The 24923-nt window shown below is 30.5% G+C and overlaps 1 protein-coding gene across 4 annotated transcripts in view; it reads left to right on the top strand.

The window, feature by feature from the left end:
* Nucleotides 1-24923, top strand: part of cnn (phosphodiesterase 4D interacting protein centrosomin) — a 129818-nt gene that overhangs the window by 84575 nt on the left and 20320 nt on the right. For 3 of the 4 annotated variants that reach the window (XM_012288385.2, XM_003704634.3, XM_012288387.2), the window contains 6 exons: nucleotides 7659-7876; nucleotides 9690-9861; nucleotides 11324-11463; nucleotides 16718-17128; nucleotides 18254-18484; nucleotides 19316-19669. In XM_012288385.2, the coding sequence (XP_012143775.1) occupies nucleotides 7659-7876; nucleotides 9690-9861; nucleotides 11324-11463; nucleotides 16718-17128; nucleotides 18254-18484; nucleotides 19316-19669 (1526 nt within the window). Of the gene's footprint in view, nucleotides 1-6413; nucleotides 6436-7658; nucleotides 7877-9689; nucleotides 9862-11323; nucleotides 11464-16717; nucleotides 17129-18253; nucleotides 18485-19315; nucleotides 19670-24923 lie in introns of those variants that run through there. The other variant, XM_012288388.2, reaches the window with a different exon arrangement.

Raw genomic sequence — 24923 nt, 5'->3', positions numbered from 1 at the left:
GACTTGTTAAATTAAACAAGTGGTAATAAGTGTTTTTTGAAAGGTAGCTGGCTATTAAATTCTATTTCTATGCGAACAGAAGTACAAATACAGATTTTCAACATTTAACAACTCAAAGATTGATTTAAAGATATTATAAAATATTTGGCAACTCAATCTCAAAACTTGTATTTCTCTTTACACATTTGAAGGTTTACATTTCTTATGTAATCCCACTTTTTTACAACCAAATTTCATTAACATATTCTATTCGAAGCAATACAAAAGAATGTTACTTCAATATATTCCATTAAAAAGTTATAACAGAAATGCAAATTGTCAACGAACTGCTTTATTTGATATCATATAGTTGATGTTCCAGATTTACCTGTATAAATTTACTAGTCTACTCTATAAATAAAAATAAGAAAAAATATTGATAGGAACATACTCTTGAATGGATCGTTAACAGTTATTAAAAAAATGTGAAAATTGACAACTATTCTTATTTAATACATGAAAGTCAAAAAAAGACTATTGTTCATTATCACTTTGTATATTTGACATAAAAATCGAATAAAATATTTAAAAGCCTATGTTTATATAACAATTTTTTATCACTTTTATTTATAAGACATGTTGGTCAAGTTGTACTTACTGAATTGTGACAGACTATCTAAAATATTAGTACAAGTATATGCAAATATTTATATGTGTAAATATACTTTGCAAGGCATATACTTTTAAGATTTACATGTTCTTAGTACATAGCGTTCACATAAATAAAATAAGTTAAGTTAAGGAAATTTATTAAAATTATCATGAAGGATTATTAAACTTTTTATGAATTTTTGCCCTGCTTCAAATGATTCTTTTTCAGGAAGTAGTAAAAGGTTACGTAAAAATATTAATGATTATTGGCACAATTTTTTTAACCATTAACAAACATTATACTTGACCTTGCATTGTTACGCCTTGTTAAGAGATGAATTAACGTTGATCCAACGTCCTAAACATTTACTTCGCTGAATACACTCAATGTTCCTGGTTGTTCATGCTGAATTGTGTCGCATAAAGAAAGGTCGTGTTATAAACTGCCCAGCTTAATAGATCGTATTAAAGCACAAGTGGCAGATGCATTTGAATACACTTCATGAGCGAGTGAATCTTTCTGAACGATTACTGTTTTCGAAGTGAAACTTCAGGATTTTGGAACATATTTTTTTAGGTATGGGGAGGCCTTAAGATATAGAGATCTTGGACTGCAGAAAATTTTGAATTAAGGGATTTTAAAATATAGGGATCTTGCGATGTAAGGATCTTGAAATATAGGAAATATATTTTATCAATATGTTTTAGGACATAGGGATTTTAGAACATAAGGATTTTGGGATATAGAGATATTGGAAAATAGGAATTTTAGAATATAGAAACTTTAGGATATCAGCATTTAGAAACATACGAATTTTGAAATATTGGAATTCTGGGACATGGAGATTTTGGAATACATAGATTTTGTGATGTAAAAATATGGGATGCAGAAATTCTAGAATATAGGAATTTCGTGATGTAGCTGTTACAAAGAATCTTGAAATACAGAGATTTTAGGATACACAGATTTTGAGAAGTAAAAATTTGGGGTATAGGTCGGTTAAAGTATAGTAATTTTAGAATGTAAAGATTCCGGCCTGTAGAGATCTTATGTGCCGACCGGTAATTTCGGAAGTATAAAGGATATAAGTAGACGAAACATATTATTTATAAATACTAATAAAATAAATGTTTCTAACGTTCTTACTTCATCCACCGGAATATCAGTTACAAGTTACTATATTGCTATAATACAAATTTCCTTCACAATCAGAAAATAGAAAAATAAAGGGTCGGAATATTCAAACAAGTTCCGGTAATTACCAGGTAATTACATATGACACAGATTGACAATGTTTAATCAATTAAAAAGGAATTCATCTTAGTACAAGGAGACAATTTTTCACAAAATAAAGCTCAATTTAAATTATTATTAAAATGGATTGAAATAATGAGAAATAAAGGTAATATTGTTTATTGTATTTTGCAAGTTAGTTATTATTTATATTCTGTTTATATTCTGTATTTTTTATATTTATTTTCTGTATTTTTTATATTTATTTTATATTTATCTTCTATTATTTATATTCTGTTTTGCTCATGTTTTTAAGCGTCCTATGATTTCGGCTTCAGTACTTTTCTATTTATTCTCTCTGCTCTGAAGGTCTAATTTAATACCAGATACCTTCTTCCTTCATTGTTACTATTCTCCACCAAATTCCACAATTTGAACAATTCAAACATTTTCTAGAGAAATTAAAAGTAACACACATGTGCTATAATTTTAACCAAAAGAGTTGTATTTATCTGTACTCCACGTTCCAGAAGTAATAGCTGAAGGGTTCAATCTGAAGGTATTCTGGGAGTTTGCAACAACTCCTGACAGCATTATGACAGTGTCAGTATACCGAACATTCTGTAGGATATTTCGACGAATATGTTGACAAACTCTACCATGCCGTCCGTTTTTTCTTGAATTTTATTGTCTACTGGTTTAAATTTTCCCTTTCGTTTCATGTCACTTAAACATACCTCTCTTAGAATTTCTGTTAAGGAACGTCCACCTTATGCTAGTAACTGGCGCCCGTACGTTGTATTTTTGTGTTTCTTGCTTCGCATGTACCAAATATAGCGTTAAAAGAAGCGTAAAAAGAAGGCAGGAAAGGAAGAAACCATTTTCTTTCAAAAATCCCCAAATTCCTATATTCTCAAATCTTGAAACCTTCAAACCGTTAAATTCCGAAATTCTTACATCTCGAAATCCCTACATCCTCAAATCTGTAGATCTCAAATCGCTAAATTCCTACATTCCTATATTCCTACATCTTGATACCTCTAAATCGCTAAATTCCGCAATTCTGAAATTCCTAAATCTTATATTCCCAAATCTTGAGACGTCCAAATCGTTAAATTCCGAAAATCCTTCGTCCTCAAATCCTTACACCCCCAAATCTCTAAACTTCAAATCGTTAAGTCCTCAAATTCTTAAAGTCCCAAATTCAGAAATCCTGAAAACCTTATATTTCCAAATCCCTACATCCCAAAATGCCTAGATTCCCAAATCTTAAAAGACAGAAATCCCTAGACCCCCAAATCGCTAGATTGCCAAATTTCTAAATTTTCTAATCGCTGAATTTTCAAATTCTTGAATCCACAAATCTCTAAATTTCGACACCTTCAAATTCTGAAATTCTCAAAAATCCCTATAAGGTAATAGTTTCTTTCCTTTCTTGGCTTATTTGTCCAACAATCGACCTGGTACAGGTAAAGCAAGAAAGTAAAAAATTCTACTTATTGGTATAATGTGTACATTTCCTATGGATGAGGATTTTTCAAGAAATGATCTCCTTCTATATTCTAACTTCCTACCCGTTTTTAAACTACTTCTTAAAGATTGACCAATAACTTTTGCAGTTCATACCCTTATCCTCGAGAACAAGCAAAATCTTTTCCAAAATCCACGTTTTTCGTCAGCACTGTTTTTCAGTCAAATTTTATCCAGATATGCAGCGAACATATCTTCTCTAATTTGAGTTAGAATTGCATTGAGGTTCAACTCTGTACGTCGTTGCGCAATAAAAGTTTTATTGTTTGCAACTCGTGTTGATCCTGATTCGGGGCTCCAACAATTCGACAGAAACAATTCCACATGTTTACTACATCCCAAAATACAAAGGGACCCTCAAATAAACCGTTAAAACGTCACACGGAATCTCCCGCGCGAGAAGAACCGAGGGGCAAAAACGTGTCATCTTTTGTCTACGAATCGCATGCCAGAAGAAAGAGAACGACACGGTGAACAGCAGCACTAACGAAGAGAAGTGACAAAGGGAAGAGGAGGAAGGCCTGTAAAAATGTGCATCAAACGAACATCGAAAACGATGGTGTTAAGGATCGACTGAAAGGTTTAACGGCGCTTGGTGACGCGCCAGAAAAGATTTAAAGGGAGCAAGACGGCGGCGCCCGTTTAGCATCACGAAATTGGCATCACTCACGTAGCTCGAATGAATTCGAGAATAGGATCGATTCAACGTTCAATTATTGCAATAAGCGCACCTGGAGAATAAAGAACGCTACCGAGCCTGTCTCCTGGTGACTTTGCGCTAAACGTTAGTCACGAGGATCGTATCCTTAAGAGTCTGGCTTATCTTTAGTTTCGATGTTCACAAAGTCGTGTTTGCATGACGATCGATTTTGCATGGAAACGGAACACGTTCGTACTCCGCACTCGATTGGCAGAAATTCAAAAGCCACTTGGAAGTCGAGCTCGACCGCATGAAATGAGAGATAAAGGAGATGAAGATGAAGAGTTGTTTTAGTACGCAAAAGAAAAGAGCGTCGCTGGGTTTGATAAACAGAGATGGAGTGCCGATAAGGTTTTATTTTGGCTAACAGCCAGCTTTTATTTCTTCAATTTTATTACCTTTGCAGAGAGGTGAATATCGTGAAAAATGCTATGCTTTAGTGCGATACGATGATTGGATATGTTCTTATATTTTATCATCATATATTTATTGTAGGTAGGCATTGAATAATTTGTTGAAAACTACTGTTTATTTGAATATTTTACAATAAATCTTCATTTCCAATTTTCTTCAGTAAATAACCAGTATAATTAGCCTCGGCACTTTTTCTATCGTGATTATAATGTTTATGATAACACAAATATCTACTATCGAGGTGATATATGCATAACAGTTATTAGTTAATCGCAGTTTGACAATATTTTAGTATTTTGTAGACTATTTTAAATTAGTAATAAAGAATATGTCAACTATACTATACAGGGTGGCTCACCACATTTTGCCATCTAGATTTGCGTCATTATTATTACTCATAGCGAACAATGTTTCGGATGACGTTTTTGAGAGGGGCATATGTTGGTAGTATATTTTTTTTATTGATGGACGTGTAAAGGACATTTGAAGGTCATTAATGTTTTTTTAAATGGAATCATATCATCATATATTTTTTATTGCATCAGCTGATACTCATTCATATAAAAAACCACTAGCTTAGGAGATATTTTAATTTTAATGTCTATTTACAGAAAAGGTTCAATGTGGCGACCATTTGCATCAAAACACTTTCTGAATCGAGAAATTAATGACTTACTAACATTCCGTAGTGTATAATCTTTCTGCATGTGTAGCACTTTTTCCAGCTTCAAAATAGTCTGATAACATGTCCGTCTTTTCTTCTTTAGAATACTTCATTATGAAGTGATAATTCACCGTATCGTCGTATTCATCGTATTAGAGACGTAACAGAGACAAAATTTCACTGTTACTGCGTAACAAAAAAATAAGAAAAATTCACAATTCGTTTGGTGACACGTGACCTCTCAAAGCATGTAGAAAAACATTTGCTGTTCAGTTATGGCAATTCATAATATTGACCAGAAAATCACGATTTCCTAACAAGTTAGAATTAAAATATCTCCTAAACTAATGATTTTTTCACATAAATAGAATAATACTTTTTTGTAAAGAATATGAAGGAGTATCAGCTGTGCAATAAAAAATATATGATTCCATTTAAAAAAAAACATTAACGACCTACATATGTCTTTTACATGTCCACCTATAAAAAAATATACCACCATCAAAATGTGGTGAGCCACCCCGTATCTCAAACTATATATCAACTATATTTTGTGCTCACGATAGTTCACTTCTTCAAAGACCCAAAATTGTGGCCTCTGATACAGGCAAACAAACGGACGAACAAATGCAGATCGAGTCATTCCAGGAACGTTCGGAAAATATCAAGACATGCTACTTGCATGCTAAAAGCCACTATAAATTATATTTTGCATATTATATAAAGTACATCCTATATATCTGACACATAATGATTATTAAAAAGTTTATTTATGTTCAAGTTAATAATTAAAATATTGATTAAAAGATGCGAGTTCCACCTTATTCTTTTCTAGTTACGGTACTGCTTTTGACGTCATCGGTAGATCGTCTTTTGTTTGTAATTTTTCGACAACTCGAATAGATTTGGTCAAGAACTGGAAAAGGGGGTTACGGGTTAGGAAGCTTTCGAATTGTCACAGTCGTGAACGTGATCGTACAAAATTTGGGTTCTCATGTTCAGCACGTAAATGTTAAAGGTAAAGTTACCGGCACCGGATCAATGCAATCGTGTATACCGCTGCCGTGATCGAAGAACCCGTAATTCGTTGAAAGATCGTTAAACAGGAACAACACAAAAACGGTGCAATTTTACGTGTGAAGAATTTGCAAACTCGTTAAAATTCTTTTGTTAGAAATGACTTAAAACTTAAAAGAAACTCTCGCATCGATGAAATACCTAATGGTATTAGGTTAACATCGTCCCTCCTGCTAATTATGGAAAGTAAGAACACAAGAAGTTTTATTCATACTATTATTACTATGGTATTAGGTTAAGATACTATTGCATTAATATGTTCTTTTATTATGGATTTTAATTATATTAGGTTGGCGATTAAAGTGATTGTCACATTTTTTCTGTAAATTATGTATTAGAGTTTTATTGATCATAGTCTTTAATTTATATATTCGAACGACTAATTTTTCGTAATTCGTGATATCATTCGTGATGATAATTATGGAAAGTAAAACTAATCAATCGTTATTTATTAATACATATTCTTTATTGTTACTGTTGTCACCATAGTATCAAGATAAGGTCGAATGAGTCTGATTTAAAAGTACAGCACAATGAAAGCACAAATAAAATGGAGTTAAAAATAAAAGTAGCGGTAAACTCCTTAAAACTTTGAATTTGATAGTATATTTAACCTAACCTAAGATATAGAATTTTTTTTTAATTAAAATCACTTGTATCTATATAAAAATATTATTTAATATTTTTAAATAAATTTTCTGGAAAGATATCAAATTTTTAAATTTTGTAAAAAGTTATACTTTTAAATAAATTTTTTACAAGTCTACCAAACTTGTACACAAGTATTTTAAAAAGCAACCAAAGTTTTCAAATAAATTCTAATAAAAAATTATTCGATAGTACACAGGTTTTGAGCAGTCTACTTAAAAATATGAGGTTGATAAAATATGTATTGTAATTTAATACTGAACATTAAATTGATTTATTCTCATTTTTTAACTAAAATTGTTTGTAGTATAAAACATCTTATAGTCTTAAAAATATAATCAAAAAAATTTGTATTTGCAATCTTTCTTAGAATTCTACAATTCTCCAAAATTACGTGCTAGATTAGATATAATACCAATTTTGTATATTGTGTAAATAAAATACAAAATAGATAATATTAATTTATATTTTATTATTTGTTTATTTATTTTCTTATATTATTTTTTATTTCAAATGAAATGTGCATTAGCACTGGGAAGTTTAGTGTTAAACACTGTAATAAAAGAATAATCTGTTATAATAAATGAATTACTTTTAATTTTAATGCTTTAAGATGTTCATTAATAAATTATTTTATTTATAATTTTTAACATAATGAAATAAACAACTGCTCGCTGAGAGGGACATAACAGTTGGCCAACAAATACGTACATTTATCCTACACATCAGAAAAACTTATAGTATTTATTTTTCTGTTTCAGGCACAAATGTGAGATCGCCTGGTAAAACCTCCCCAACGGGGGTGATCGGAACCAGAGACGGGGCAGGAATTGGTAGAACAATGAAAGAATACGAAGACCAACTCGAAGCTCTTAAAAAGGAGAACTTCAACCTTAAATTACGAATATACTTTCTCGAAGAGCGAATGGGTATTACGTCAGCGGACGAAAACGCGATTAAGAAGAATATTGAGTTGAAGGTTTCTGCATGTTACACACCTTTTTATTAAGGATCTCTCTGGTGATCGAATTTCTCAGTATGATTTTTAACGACTTTAACGAAATAGTAATAACCTCCGTTGATATTTGTTTATCTTATATTGTTTTGGTCATGAGAGACAACGATAGTATATATTTGGTTTTCAAAAATGTAGAAAAATGTGATTTCGATTTGCTAGGTTTTTGAATCTAAGATGCAGTATTCTGTTATGATTTTTTTTTGCAAAATATTCTTTGTACAATTATCTAGGTCCAATTTTGCAATTTTACTCTCAAAACTTGCTGGGGGCAGAACCCCACCTGTGTGTCGCCTTCGATTCCATACATCTGCTTCACGACCCCATTAAGCTTTTCTTGGCCTCCTATTGGCTCAGGATGCAAATGTTAAAGATTTAGCGCTTTTCCTGCGATTTTCAGTTGATTTTAGGTGAAGTTCGATTTTATGGAAATGTATCTCGCACCGTTTGACCTGTGAATTTGTATACGTGAGTCAGTCAGGGATAAGGGGGTTTTACAATTTTTTGTTTTGACCTCACGAGAAACATGCAAATTTTTTAAGGAAGACATGTTTTTACATCCCATTTTTCCAAAAGAGCGCATTTTACCGATCAGATAGTTGTGCAAAGAATATAGTCAGGGATAAGGGGGTTTTACAATTTTTTGTTTTGACCTCACGAGAAACATGCAAATTTTTTAAGGAAGACATGTTTTTACATCCCATTTTTCCAAAAGAGCGCATTTTACCGATCAGATAGTTGTGCAAAGAATATTTTATAAAAGAAAGCATAATCAAAAATTGCTTCTTGGCTTTGAAATCCTGGCAAAATGAGGTCGCATTTGTCCATATTTTTGGAGACCCATATCTACTGTTCTTGTGTTTCCTGACCAATACATCATAATGAACAAAAATCCCCAAAAATAATACTTGGAGTGTTCGATCACCAGAGTTGATCTTTGAACGGTCCTTTGCTTTAGCTAATTATCCTTAGTTTTAAGAATGAGTGGAAACGTCTAAGTTTCGAACCGCTTTGAAACACAATAAAGTTTCTGATTTTAATAATTTAAACCCTCGAAACTAAATAAAACCTTATTATATAAATAAGATTTATAAATTATATAAATTATAAATTTATAAAATCTTACATTGAAATAAGGGTTAAATTACACGTCCGTGGTAAGGGTTTGAGAATAGATATTTGTAGTTTCGGGATAAAATGGTATTTCTTTATTCAATTTATTTTTAAGTTTTATTTTTAAGTTTTTTATATTTTTAAGTTTCAGATACTACCAATGCATCGTATCTTATCGACTTTTTAATTTTTAACGTGTTATCTTTAATTTATTATCGAAGTTTTGATAAAATACTAACAAACGGGTCGCTAAAAATAATACGTATTATATATGTACATATATTTTTCAATCAAGTAATTGACTATACGTTTTCATTGCAATTTGTCTTATTAGAGGAATCGTACATTTCACAATTTAAGTTATTTTAACTTATCATTAACTGATAAATTCGTTTCAGTACTCAAAATATAAATTCAATTTCTTTTTTATTGAAGTTAAATTAATCCTATATTTTATTTCACGATGTAATTATTTAAAAATTTCTCATTAATTTTGTAAAGTTAAATTTGTTGTAGCTAAAAGCAATACGACAATTTAAGTTCTTAATATTTGTATAATCATATAAAATTCTGCTTTAGAAGAAAAATTTAGTAGACTACACAAAGTATGGCTTTCAATTATTATACTCTTCCATGACTTAACGGAATTTAATTTTACTGATAGGTCGAAATTGAATCATTGAGGAAGGAGTTGCTCGAGAAGCAGGAACTTCTTAGTCAAGCAGCCAAAGCGTTCGAATTAATTGAAGAACAAAAGGAAGCTTCCTCTAGGAACCAAGCTCAGTATCAACAATCGCTCGAGAATGAAAGGGAAAAAATCAGGAAGCTCGAGAAAGGTTAGTTATGAAGATTCTAAATGGTGACGGAAAAATTATTTTCGGTTTTCACAATCAGGGCAGGTTTGTAGGAAATTTTGTCGCTCCGTGCAACGTGACCTAACCCAAATTCCAATATTCCTAAATTTGGCAAGTGACCAAATTCGCATGTTATTAAGTCTCTAAATTTCCGAATTATTAAATTTTTAGTAGTTAAATGTTCAAACTTTCAAATTTACAATTTTATAAATTTGCAAATTATCAAAATTCTCAGATTTCAAATAATTAGTTTTTTTCATCTTCACATTGCAAATTTTCGAATTTTTAAACATTCGAGTTTGCAAATACCAAAATTCTTATATTCTTAAAGGTTTTAATTTCTACATTTCTAAATTTCTATATTTCGGTGTCCCTAAATTTGAAATACTCAGACATTTTAATTTTCACACTTTCAAACTTTTAAGTTTTCAATTTTTGAATTTTTGTGTTAAATAATTTATAAGTTCTAAAATTTCTGAATTCCTCAATTCTGAAACTCTCAAATTCCTAAATTCCAAAAAATTCTTGAATTCATGAATTCGCAATTTCTGAATTGTCACATTTTTAATTTTTCATACTTTCGAATTTCGATTTTCTTTTTTTTTCCAAATTCTTTATTTTATACTATATTTAGTGGAAATGAAATCTACATCAGTGAAACCTTGTTATATTTAATAGAAACGAAGTAAATATGACAATAATAAATTTTGAAGAGATTCATGATTTTAGGTTCCAACGTAGTTAAAAAGAGGGATAAAATCGTAGTAGTTGTTTAATCATTAACAATACTTATATAAAATTAATATAAACATAACAGACATTCTATAAGGTCACACAGTTTTCATACTACTAATCAAAATCGATTTCTATTGTATCATTATGGAGACAAGTTATATGTTGCTTCCCTCATAATTCTTTAATTATAATATCACTATGAATATTGTATTCTACTATTAATAAAATGAATTTTGATGAACAGAATAAATTGTGCATCAAATATTGATAAATAAAATAGTATAAATTTTGAATAAATTCCGATAAATACAATAAAGTCTTGAATGTATTCTGAAATACATTCTCCTTAAAATTGAACAAAATGTGGAATAAATTCTAATCAACAGAAAATACTTTGGAACGAATTCTGACAAGTAGAATAATTTGTGGAATAAGTCCTGATGAACAAGTAACTTTTGATAATTTTTAGAATAAATTTTAATAAACAGAATAAGCTGCGTAATAAACTTTGATAAATAGAATAAATTGTTAAATAAATTCTGAAAAAACAATGTATATAAAATCTTGTTTTTTCATCTTGCATTCCCGGTTATAACTATGTATGTCGTTGGTCGTCCAAATTCCTTCTTTGATTTATACTTCTTGCTTTCCTAAAGGCTAATTTATTCTCGGTGCGATGAAAACGTTGTACTGCTCTCTGTTGCGACAGAATTAGCGGAATACCAGGAAAAGGTTGCAGATGCATCAATCTACTATAAGGAAGCGTTCGGAATTACGCCAGAGAAGGCACTGGAGAACGAGGAGAAATTGCGTCAAATGGAGGAACTTCTTGCATCTCTAGAGGCCGAGGTAAACTGTTAATTAAAATTTTTAACTTTTTAACGTTTAACCCTTTGCGATCGCATATTTACTCTCAACCAACAAAGCCTCTTTAACATTCCAATCCTAAGTCTGCTCTCAGCAACTATACACTTGCATCTAACATGTATTGATCTTATACTAAGTGAACAAGCTTCAGAGTTACATGGGAGTTCCAAACAATACAGGGCATAAATGATTAATTTGTTTTGAACAGACTATATCTTTAAAAGTATTGTACGTAGACATATGAAAGATATATGAAAAGAACCACAAACTCACCCAGTACATACTAAGTATATGTTTTTGTTAACTACACACTGCGTAGTAACATATGTAAGACCTCTTTTTGTTCTTATTGCATACATTGCATACATTGAAGTACGGACTATAATAATCAAAACTATAGTCGTGTTCGAATATTTTCGTGATCAACTGTCCATCATCTACAAATGTGCAATATGTGCTCTTTTGGGGATACGACACACAAGACGATAATCGAACTCATTCCATGCATTTTGTAGCATAGTCCTGCCAGTTGTCTGCACTGCAGCACTGAGATGTTCTTTGAGTTTGACTAAGGATTGCAGTAGTGGTGGTACGTAAATAAGGTCCTGAACGTACACCCACAGGAAGAAATCGCAGGACGTTAAATCAGGGTATCTGGGAAGTCAAAGGAACAAAGCTAGGTTCTAGAGGAATAACGCATTAATGCTGCATTGTAGACACTTGATAGGTCTACAAAATGTATGGAATGAGCTCGATTGTCGTCTGGATGTGTCGTGTCACCAAAAGGACAGATATTGAACATATGTAGAGGGCGTATAAGCTTGGAGAGTTTGTGGTTCTTTTCATATATATTTCATGTGAGTATGTGTAATACTTTTGAAAATGTAGTTTTTTCGAACGATGGAATCAATTATGATAGCCCTGTACATTACAAATTGTGTTCAAACGTAATTAGGCATTTTCGCTTTATAAAATATTTGACAAGTAATATCCTAAAATGGCGAAAAGAAAGTAACTGCAAAAAGTGTACTTCCAAATCGAAAGCACTGACGACAAATTTTATTTTGACTTCTTGAACAGTGACTTTGATATGGACCGTCATTAAATGAAAGGTTGATTTGAAAATATCTATTCTAGTGGTTCTTATAGTAACACGGTTGCAACGAATTTTTACCCATAATGAAATAAGAGAAAATAATGAAAATGAGAATAGTGGTAGAAATGAATTTACTGTTTAGAGAAAGGTCAGTCACAGAGACCTTCGATTAAAAACTAATTGTGCCATCTACAATTGTTAGTTTTAATATATTTTGTCGGTTTTGAATTCAAGAACTTCTCGATTTTGTTCACTCTTTTTCCCAGATATACTGCTTGAAACAAATACATATACAAACATAAAATAAAATAGCAGTGTTTATTAACATGTTCCGTGCCGCGTGGGGCGTATGCCCCTAGAAAAATAAATTTATTGCTCTGGTGTATTATGCATCTTAAAATGTATATCCTTCCCTTGATAATTATGATTTTTGCACTATTTTAATCATAGTAAAGTATATGCCAAATCAAAAAAACACAAGTTTAAAGCGTGGGGCGTATGCGCCCCATGCGGCCTGAACGGAAAGTCTTGAAAAAACGATCCGGCACGGAACGTGTTAAACATCAAAAGTCAAAGTAAGGTCTTTTTGACATTCTACCTTGAAGCTACACAAGTTCTAACTGTAGAGCATAATCTTTCATTTAACCGCATTTTTTAATAACTCACCCATCATTTCCAGGAAAAAGGATTATACTCTTTCTCCGCGTTTATTAAGTACGCTTCGTTTAAACTATTCATATTCCTATTAAAAACTTCAACTGTTAGCAATTATTTCCGGAAGTATGACAACGCGAGTCTACAGGGATTAACTAGAAGAAATGACTGCATTTCCTGACTCACTTCCATGAAACTCATCCTAAAGAATGATATATCGTTCGTGCACACAGCTATCGATAAGGAAATTCTGTCCTACATATTTGTCTTTTTATGTATCCACATCGTTTTTATGTTATCTGTGTCCACTTCCTTCAGCTGCCGCGAAAGGAATGCGTTACTAGATAAGAGGGCTATCACTGTTCGAAAGAGGGAAAAAAAATTAATCAGTACGCTCCTACTCGTGGTCAAGCTTGCATCTATATTCTTCAAATAAAATATCTGAAACACGTTTATATTCGAATATTGTGACACTCTTTCCTCATCAGCTATTCTGATAAAAATTAGTTTTGTGTGTGGTGAAAAGTGTTCTATGTATATTTTTAATCGCTGCAACTATTTACTTTGAGGCTTGAAATAAGGTGATATATTGTGTTGGTCTGAACTGAGTTAATCTAAGTATTCAATTGGCCAGAAAGTTGTGTGGCTTTCGTTAGTAAATGACATTTATTCAGTTTTTGTATCAACAATTTCTTTTCTTTTTTCAACAATGCGTATATCATATCTGATCGTACATTTTTTAGCGAAGAAATAATGTGAAATATAATTGAATTTTTGAAATGTTTGAAATGTTTAGAAATGGAAAACATGAAGAGTGATTTTGGTAATGTTATATTACCTCGTCTTTATAAAGATAAAAACCTTGTTTAAACTTGAAAAAGACATTCACAATGGATAGTCAAATTATTATACTTAAATATAAATTTTTATTTCATATTTTATAATATCAACGAAAGAGAACAGATATTTTTATTGTCATGGTAAAATATAATTATTTTTATTACTCGTATTACTTGTTGACAATAATGTATGTAATTGAAAGTCATAATTGAATACTTAAACATAAATCGGATTCTATATAATGCAAGAAAATACAATTATTTATTACTTCGTCGTTTTGCCTTTTTTACTTACAATTACATAAAACTTCAGCATCTACCGGAAGTCAAGATTTTCGTTCCATCACTAGCAGAATCCCAAAACATATACTTAACATTCACTTGTAGCCGTCTTTTATTATTGAATATATCAAGTATCGGTAACATTGTTAAGCTAATTATAACCGTATTTATTACATATTTTTGAATAGAAATTTCTTCAGTATAATAATTTGGTCATCGATTGTATACAGTAAAATTGTACTAACAGAACTATCTAGGTATCACGCTTATTCATTTATGAAATGACACCTTGTAGAGAACATTTATCCATCATTCGAATACTCCATTTTGCAGGTAGACGTTTAATTGTTTAAAGGTCTAGAATAAGCACCGAGAATACTCCCAGTTATTTTTTGGGCCTCTGGCGAAAATTAATAAATTTATCTTATTAACCAATAAAATAAGCGGCTTTCCTGGTTTATTTTATGGCGTATTGGTCAAGAGAGACAGGAATACATATTTGGTTTCCAAAAATGTGGAAAAATGCGATTTTGTTTTGTTGGGATTTTGAAGGCAAGAAGCATTTTGTCAGGATTTCATTTGCAAAACATTCTTTGTGCAACTATCTAGGACGGTAAAGAATGCTTTTTTGGAAAAATGGGTCATGAAAATGTTTCTTAGATAAAAACTTGCGTTCCCGTTTCATGAAATTTTAAGAATAAAAGTGCAAAACCGGGCTCTTTACTAACCTAGATTATTGTACAAAGAATATTTTACAAAAGATGTCATAAAATTTTTGTTTCTTGGCTTCAAAATCCTGACTGATGTCCCATTTTTGTATATTATTGTAAATCAAATATCTACTATTCATGTCTCCGATCAAAATTATATAAAATAAACAAAAATCACTAAAGCTTATTAATTTTTGACTAAAGTCGCTAAAAATCATACTCAAACTTAAATATTGAATAGGGTTCTATCTCATTTAGGCAAAACTTTTGATCGTGACATAAGTTGATGGGTGCTCCATGCAGTCAACTTATACAGCCACATTAGTCGTAAGAAATCATTAATTACTACAAATAGTAAAATGAGTTAATATTTCGTCAAAAACTACGTTCTAAAATCAGAAGATTTTTGGAAACGTATTATGTTCACGAATAAGTTCAAATTTTATTCTTTTTTACGATGCATCTAGTAAAAAAATTTGGAAGGAATCAAATATAGAGATGTAAAGAGAAAATTTAACATAGTTAGCTGAATTGGTAATTACTACATTATAAATAATATTGTTGTAAATTTAAGTAGTAACACACAAATATGAATATTTGTAGTCGACCAGCACTCGCATTTTATTTTACATAAAAAGTATAACATAAGTGAACATAATAATAGTTTTGAAAAAAGATGGAAAAAATAGCGCTTAACATCCCATGCCCGACAACTCTGCTCATTACGGGAAACAGGAAGAAGCTAAAACAAAAAGAATGTTGTCACTCTTGAAAGAAAAGAGAAGAGGCTCTATATTTGAATCCAGTATTCGACCATTATTGACCGATTTACAACAGATACCATGGATCGTTTAATTTACATATATATATTAACAAGTTATAATAACATAAAATGTTATATTAATATTTACTTCGAAGTGGTAAGAAATTAAAAATCAAAGATAACTACGTTACAGCAGAACAACGATCAAAAGCATAAAGTTGTTATCGTTAGTAGATATTGTGTAACATTTTGTATTATATAGAAATATCACTCCAGTCATTAAATATAAATCCCACTGAATACTTCTGGGTAGAAATAAAGAACAATATTTCTATATTACCGCCGAAAAATTGTGATTAAACTTTGAAACTTGAATCTTTCAAAATAAATGGTTCACACAAGTGACCAAATTTTTTGAACACATCTTGTATTTTCGTATTTTTATTTATACTTACACTAAACGCGGTAGGTGAACAAATTAGAGTCAGAATTATGGGCAGTTTCAGAGACCCTTTACCTATGCCAGTAAGCCATGCTAGTAACACGAGCCAGTAGGTAGTTGAATTTTTGCGTTTATTACTTTGCTTGTATCAGGCGTTTCTTACTTTGTCTGAATCTCCATTCTTGTGTTAAAAGAGGGCGGGTCAAGAGACGAGTGTCTGGTGGAAGGAAGGCAAGAAAGGAAAAAACCTTCAACGACAGACCTGGTACAGGCAAAGTAAGAAACGCGAAAATTCGACTATCTACTGGCATGTGCCACTAGCATGGCTTACTGACATAATGTAAACGATCTCTTTTAGGGACTGATTAGTAACAGTTTATGAAGAGTTTTGTTCGTAAAGAGTTAGAGTGGACCAGAATTGATCATGTTATAATTCGTGGCTTAACATAGGTGAAACAAGTAACGAACAGTTTGGAAGAGGAACGTGGTTGGGCACAAGAACTCGAGAGCGAAAGGGACGAATTCAGGGAACGTTTAGAAGCTGAGACGCGTTTAAGAGAGAATTTGGCCGCCGAGAGGGTGCAAGATATAGAAGAGTTACGGGAGAAAGTGAAGGAGCTGGAGGATCAAGTGCTGAAAAGGGATACTGTCGTCCAACAGTGTCGAAACGAGCTGGTCGAAAAAGAAAGAATCATTAAGGAGAAAAACGCTCAGCTGGATGAGAAGTGTCGGGCATACGAGGAGCTGAATACGGTTTCGGAGAAAAGAAAGAAGCAAGTCGATCAGTTAAGGGCGTCTATAAAAACCAGGGACGATGCCCTCACGGATCTGAACAACAAACATCGTGCCCTGCTCTCTCAGGTAATTCTTCCATTTCTTTGTTTTACGTTTTTTAGTTATCAAACAAAACATTGTATCATAACTTATTGTTAACCCCGTAACCTATGACTTTTTCGGTTATTGTATCAGTCAGGACTAATTATTGCTGCAGTGTTAAGACAAATACGAAAAGTTGAAATATCAAGTATCTTTTCGATTTAGAGTTCTTGATTATGTACATTTAAATTAACATTAAATTCCAATCTCAATCATGGTGCAAATACGATTTAGCTTTGTTGTATCTGAAATGTATTGCGCGTCACGATATTATAAGTCAAAGGGTTAACACGAAACTACGGTTCTGAATCGATTCAGTTTCAATGATACGTGAGAAACACGTTGGCTCGTAAACTCGTTCCTCAATTTACACGGCACTTTTTACGTACTAAATTATAACAATATTCACGCGATAGTTTTTATGTATGATTTTAATTTATGCGGTCAGAAAACATTTTCCTGGAAATTTTAAAAGTGAGAATTGTATACAGTAACTTATTCGGTGATTTTATAATACGTTAGTGCTGTTGAGATAAGGATAGAGGTATTTACATTGTCGCTGTTAATTTAATGAAATATTGTAGTGAATAACAGCAAAGTATAAACTCAATAAGTGTAAAGATTGAGAACAAATTAAATTCGAAAAAATTATAAATAACAATGAAAGTGGTATTGAACTTCCAAATATTACAAGCGATGAGGATGATACATTTGTGCTAATTAAAAAGAAAATAATTGTTGGAACTTAACCGAGGTAGTAGAAAATTATAAATGTATCTGAATAAAGGATACTGTGGCCTACGATTTGATTATGATCAAGAAAGCTTGCTACTTAACTTTTATACATAGAAGTTATATATAATTTTATATATATAAAAGTTAATTATTTGTATTTTTTATAATTTCTTTTCAAATTTATAAAAGGATCGAAACTAGTATGTTTACCACCGTAATTATTACCACTGAGGAAACAAATAAAGTTAAATAAAGTAATTTTAATGTATTGTATAATATATTATTCTAGTTTGAATAATTAATGTTATAATGCAATACTGTGAATTATGTCAAACAGAAAGTTTTTAAGCACGGTTCGATTAATTTTTATTACAGTTTGAAAACGGTTATACTAAGCGATCTCCACCTAGTAGTCCTATGGCTATGAACTCAATCGAGGATCCTTTGCAATCGAGAATGGGACAAAAGATGACTTGTGTCCAAGGGATGGCGAAGAAGGCAAATACTGGTCTCGATTGGGAACCGAACAGAGAAAGGTCAATGAGATTGAAGTCGCCACTGCAAACTCTTGGCGGAGAGACGAAAGATGTGAGAGATTTAATTAAGGTTCGTGGAAATTTCGAATCTTCTTCAGAAAATGTTTATATTTGCAATCGTGAAAGTTACTTACGATTGATAGAAGGTACAGTGACGCCAAAAAGTTTTCGAAGCATATTATATCTTATAATAAAGACATAAATGATATTTTGGTTTATAATGAGTTAAGATTTTAATTAGTTTAATATACATAATACTTGAGTCGTTTATTTGCAGTTATTAAATATAATTACTTTTTGATGGAAAACAACTGCATCTACTTCAGTTACTCCGTAAAAAAATTGGAAATTTAGAACTTTGTGGATATATTTTAATTCAATTTTGAATAATATGCTATCTTATTTAACTATATGTCATTTGAAATAATTGTGCTGGCTTATTTGAATATGTAAATGATTTTTCTCTAGTAGTATTTTACTATGATTAGTTTTAATTACTATAATTATTTCACTGTTTGATTACAAAAGGAAATAATTTTTTGTTTTGTATCTTTCTTATTTTTTACTTAAATAATTTTCAATTCTTTTGTAAATATTATCAACTGTTATCGGAGCTTTATAACATGTTATAACGTAATTAATTGATATATAAAATTCTTTACAATTGATTTATTTGAATTTCATAAAAAAAAAGTTATTACTTCCATATTATCTCTAAAATAGAAATGAATAAATACAATATATTTTAAATTGTTAGTTTTTATTTATTGGACAAACAAAATGTGTCGAAGCCTAGACTTTCCTTATAAAACATGTTTCCTACAAAGAAAACTAATTAAAAACAAATAAAATATGTTTACTGTGAAGAAAATTCATTAAAAAGAAATAAAACTTACTATAGGAACTAGAAGAAAAAGACACAGAACTGAAACGGCAAGAAGAAGCAAGGAAGCAATTGGTATTGAAGTTGTGCAACATGCAAAAGCACATTGAAACAACGGACCACAAACTGAAGAAGCTGGAGGGCGAGCACGAGAAGGCCATCAAAACTATCCAAGGTTTCATGGAGAGGCAACAACAACTGGAAACTGTAAAGCTCAGGAAGGAACAGAAGATCATGGAGTTGGAAATCGAATTAAACAGGCTACGAGAATCCGAGAGTCTCAAGTCGTCAAGGGATGCTCACAACCAATTCATTCGAAGAGAATTTTCCAGCGACGTGGCGGATGATCCAGAGCGTGATCCCAGCAATCAGGTCGACATCATGATTTTTCGACTTTGCACGACTGTCTCTACGTTTCTGAAGGATCATATAGTCACAAAAATTTTCTCTTTAAGTTCAAGGGGGTATTCCTATTCGGAAAGGTCAAGCATATCGATCTTTTTTATTACACTTCCTTTGAATATATTATCTTAAAAGTGTTTCGAAATTACATATTTGGGTTTATTGAAATATACTTATAAAAATTATTCCAAAACGATATATAGGAGATAGTTCATTGCTGTGATATTTTAGTATTTATGGAAGTCATATTTCTTATATGACTAATCTTCATTAAATTTTACGTACTCAGGGTTCGCAGTAATATGGATCAGTGTTTTTCTTGTGTACTGTAAGGATTTTAACCAACGGAAACAAATAATACTATATTTTATTAACAACTTTATCTATTATTAGATATTAGTATATTGATACGATGTATATTAACTTTTTATATCTGTATTATTTTTCGAGAAGCGATGGCGACCTTCAGTTTATTAAATAGAATACTATAACAGTGTGTGCCAAAATCATTTATGTGCATGATTGTGATCTTCAGGGCCATGTAAAAGCAAAAACGAAAGAAACAAATTAAACGTTCTGTAATATTGTATTTACTAGTATGTTGCCATTACAAATTAATAGAACTATATATCGTGTTCAATGTCACTCAATTGGCAAGAATGCATTTCTGAGCTCTACTGACTACACTCCTGGTACTTTGTGATAATGCTGTATTAGATATGGATGCACATACTCCATATCCAATATAATATTCTAAATTACACCTATAAATTCTTCTTATATTGCTCTAAAGTGTGACTTGTAATTCTATCAATTTGCAGTTGCAACATATTAGTAAGTGAAATATTATACAATGTTCCATCTGCTTCTCTCATTTTTGTCCTTGCATGGTTGAAAGACTATACACATGAATGAATTTTGACACACGTTCTTATATGATATTAAAAATATATAGCATTCTATTTAAAAAACGGACGGTCATATTTATTTCTCGAAAAATAATGTAAATATAAAAAGTTCATACAGGTAGTCATATTGTTAGTAAAATGTGGTACAACTTTTTTCTCGTACATATTTTTGAAGTTCTCACTGTACAACTCTGGATATGCTTATTACATATATGTAATAATGTTATTACATATATTACATATATTACATATATATGAACAATGATTATGTGAAAAAAAAAAAGCAAATTTAATGGGATTTGTGTTCATTTTTATGAATCTCTGGTTTATATAAATTTCCATTTTATCAACATATTTATGTTTTTTATTATGCTAGTTCACAAGGTAGCCATTTATACATAGATTAACATCATCTTTTAGTTTTTTTAGACAAACGCAGTGATGTTTATTGTGGTAACCATTAAGAGCAACATATTGTAGAGAAATTACTATAATTTCAATAATAAACAGGATAACTACTTAAAAATTTCACTATCCTATTTTGGAACATGAACAAATTCGAAATATTTCATGATTTCATGAAACAATGTTTCAAAATTTTTAAGCAGTAACAAGCCAATCATTTTTATTTGATAAATTATTAAAAATCGATGACTCCGAATGGGAATACTTCCTTAAGACTCCACTAATATTCCTAAATTTTCATTATTCATAAATATACATATACATATTAACCCTTTCGCCTCCGACAGAACACACGTTTCAATGAATATTTCTGACTATTTGTGGGACAGTATGTGTTGCATATGCATTATTCATACTTTTTTAGTTGAATTATATAACACTATCTTTGATTAGTAACTATGACAGTTAGCAATATAGCAATTTGCAGGATAAACTATATTTAGTATTTGCAGTTATAGAGTCACAGTGGCCGAAATTTTGTTTTTTTACACGAATTATTAAACGATTTCACAGTAGTCCTTAGAGACCTTTGATTATGAGCACAAAGTGATTTTTTCTTGTTTTCTTTTTTTTTTAATTGATATCGAAGGTTTTCTTTCGCCGAGAAATTGAATGTTGATTTCCAAGCATTTGAAGCAGTTGATTTCAAAGTTGCGGCTGAGGGAACAACTATTTTTAAATAAATAATTGATATATATATTTCTATTTGTCAATATAAATGAAATTAGTTAACTTAAAAGAAAGTTGGAATTCACAATTGATTTTACAAAGTTTTACAAAAATTATATTGATGGTATAATTAGACATAATATAGTTCAATTAAAAATGTTCAAAAAGCCTTTAATGTATTTTATTTAATGTTATATTATTAAAAATAATTGCTATTGTCGCTAATTTATAGTACAAATTACCTGCATTCGTTAAATTATTATGGTTTTATCTATCTTATTGAGTATACGTAGAAGCATTTTCTTAATGGTATCACATATGAGAGTTCAAAAATACAAAGGAGTTAACCAAGGGTTAATATTACTTGAATTAGATATTTAAATATAGACAAAATAATTGAGACATTTAAAGACTTTATATGTATACTTTTATAAGCATATACCCATTTAAAAAATGGGCTACTAGGCGTCTTAATTTCAAAAGTCCTAGTAGAAAAATTTTAGGCTTGATATGCATTTATCCTTAGGTTAGTAATATTAATTTCCAAAGAAAGAAAGAATAAAATTTAAATAGGAAATGTCGGGTCGAATGGGTTAAGTCGTCCCATAATAAATGAAACATAGCACAATGATTATTAGATGACCTAGTACAGTCACTCGGAAGAGTATTTCAACGCTTGTATTCTAAACTGTTAATAGATGAAATAAGTTACAAAATATCAGAATATTATCTACGAAAATATACAGTGTGTGTTTAAAGTTAACGCTCAACCATTTTAAAAATAAGAGAAGTATACAAAATTGTATGGTATATTTTTATTCTTATATATTAGCCTTTTGTGGATCTTGAAAGACTGTTTGAAAGTTACCTTTAAATGTTTAAATATAATGGTTTTTAGATGTATTGATTGTTCAGAGTATTGTACACGAAACAATGTTAAAGTATACTATAAAAAAGTAAAAAATTCTTAAAATATTCTAAAATGAAACATCAGATATTTAATACAAAAATTTCAGAGAAAATTAACTCACGAATTGTTTGATATTTTTGCTACTTCATAATACATTTTATGCAGAATATTTAGAAAAATCATTCGATGACACAATAATATATTTTTGTAAAGTAAAGAATATGCAAATGTACTTTTATGATAAATGCAACTGTACAATTTTGTGTACAACGATTATTTGGTATATTCTGGTTAATAAAAGTATTCGTATTCGATATAAACAAAAATTTGTCAGATATCGTGTATATTTATATATATTAGGGTTACCGAAAAGTAATCAAAATTTCTTCGATGATTTCAAAGTTTTTTCTATGAAAAATCGAAGGACTTTTTTTAAGAAGGGAACAATTGCCTTTACGCTGGCAAAAAGCGTTAGAAAGTGATAGAAATATTTTGTTGATTAAGATTTCTTTAATAAATAAATATTTTTCGCCAGCAAACAAAATTTTGATTACTTTTCGGTACTCCAATAATAAAAAATTGTGAGATTAATGAAATCACCATTAATTTAAAATACTTCTTAAAATACGAATTTTTGTGATATATAACACATTTTATAAAGAATACTCTGAAGAATTAATTCGTGCAAAAAACTTACATTATTCATAAAATTTCAAACATGACCTTTACAGCATATTTCAGAATTACTGTAAGGTTAAATAAAGATTTTTGTACCATATAATTATTGTTCCAAATATTTTTCGTATTATTTATATTTTTTAGATGCTTGTGCGTCACACTCTGTTTATTACTGGACATCTATTCACCAAAGTAATCACGGTTTTTTCATTGACGCATCTTCCTTACTCATTGAGAATTTGACGCTTTCCCAAATCAAATTTATTGAAGTTCTATTAAAAATTTAAAACACTTCACAAACTTAATCTATGTATCACAGTTATATATTATTTAAAAGTCTCAACGCAGTTCAAGAACGTTCTAAAAACTGCTACAGACTCCTTCTTATGATCAAAATTTCACGTATTATTAAGGTTTATATGTATTCTTTTCGCTGTAGAAATATAGTAATATAGCGGTACAAGGTCCCATAATTTGTTTGATTCTGAAATTTGGAAATTTCTAAATCTAGAAATTTGTAAATTTAAAAATTCCAAAATTTGGAGATTTGAAAGTCAAAGAATTTGGAGATTTGATAATTCTAACACTGAAACTAAATACAGTGGATTTCTAATTCCCATAGTTGTTATCTTCCAAAGATATTCTACATTACATTCGTGTTTGAATACACATATTCACATTCATTATTCTACCAATTCTATATGCACTGTCAAATTCTCTTTAAATGTCACGCAAACATTCTTAAGAGTCGCATTTTAATGACTTCCAGTATTATTTTGGAAGTGTAGGTCTAACATGTATATTTTATTTGTTGACAGTTTGAAATGCAAGTTTGTAAATACTTCTAAGATCAACTGTACTTCTTACACCTTCTAGAGAATAATGTTTTTCATACGAATAATGTATTCATGTGACTGTACAAGAATTCGCAAACGTAGAGACAGATTTTTTAACTTGTAACGCGCTCCGCTTATACGTAGAAGAAAGAAAGTCACGAGAATGATTTAAGTATTATCAAACGTTTCTCTTTCTTTCAGAGATACTGAATATCACCTAACATCTACTTCTCCTTTTCTGCTTTACGCCAATCATCATTTTTACTGCATGATACTTACTGCTTTTGGGCAACCTCTCATTAATTTGAACAATTGCGACCACAAGTAGCTGTGCACTGTTCAACATGTACGCATTAAAGGATTCGAGCTAAAATTTTAGTAATTTTTCAATAACTTTTTGGAGTCCGAAATTTTTACATATTAATGTTTATTTTTCTCTTCTCTCGTTTGTCACTTAATTTTTGTCCAATTTAATCAAGAAATTACCAGATGTTATTACCGATGATTATTCTTTGTTAGAAAATGATTTATTAGACCTCATACATATATTTTTTGCACGAAATCGTAATATGAATGCATGGCATGCAAAAAAGCTACGAATCGAAAGTACCTGTTGACACACATTGATTCATTTTTTTGTAATTCTTTTAATTTCACTGACGAATTTTAATAAATTTTTTTACCTTTTTTTATGCTGTTTTTCTGACTAATGAAATCATGTTCTCAAACGTACACTGCACGCCGTTCCCTTGAAATCC

Source organism: Megachile rotundata, chromosome 1 (genome assembly GCF_050947335.1).
Source record: "Megachile rotundata isolate GNS110a chromosome 1, iyMegRotu1, whole genome shotgun sequence".
NCBI classification, from domain to species: domain Eukaryota; kingdom Metazoa; phylum Arthropoda; class Insecta; order Hymenoptera; family Megachilidae; genus Megachile; species Megachile rotundata.
The sequence above is the reverse complement of the archived record's forward strand: the minus strand, read 5'-3'. Positions and strand labels throughout refer to the sequence as shown.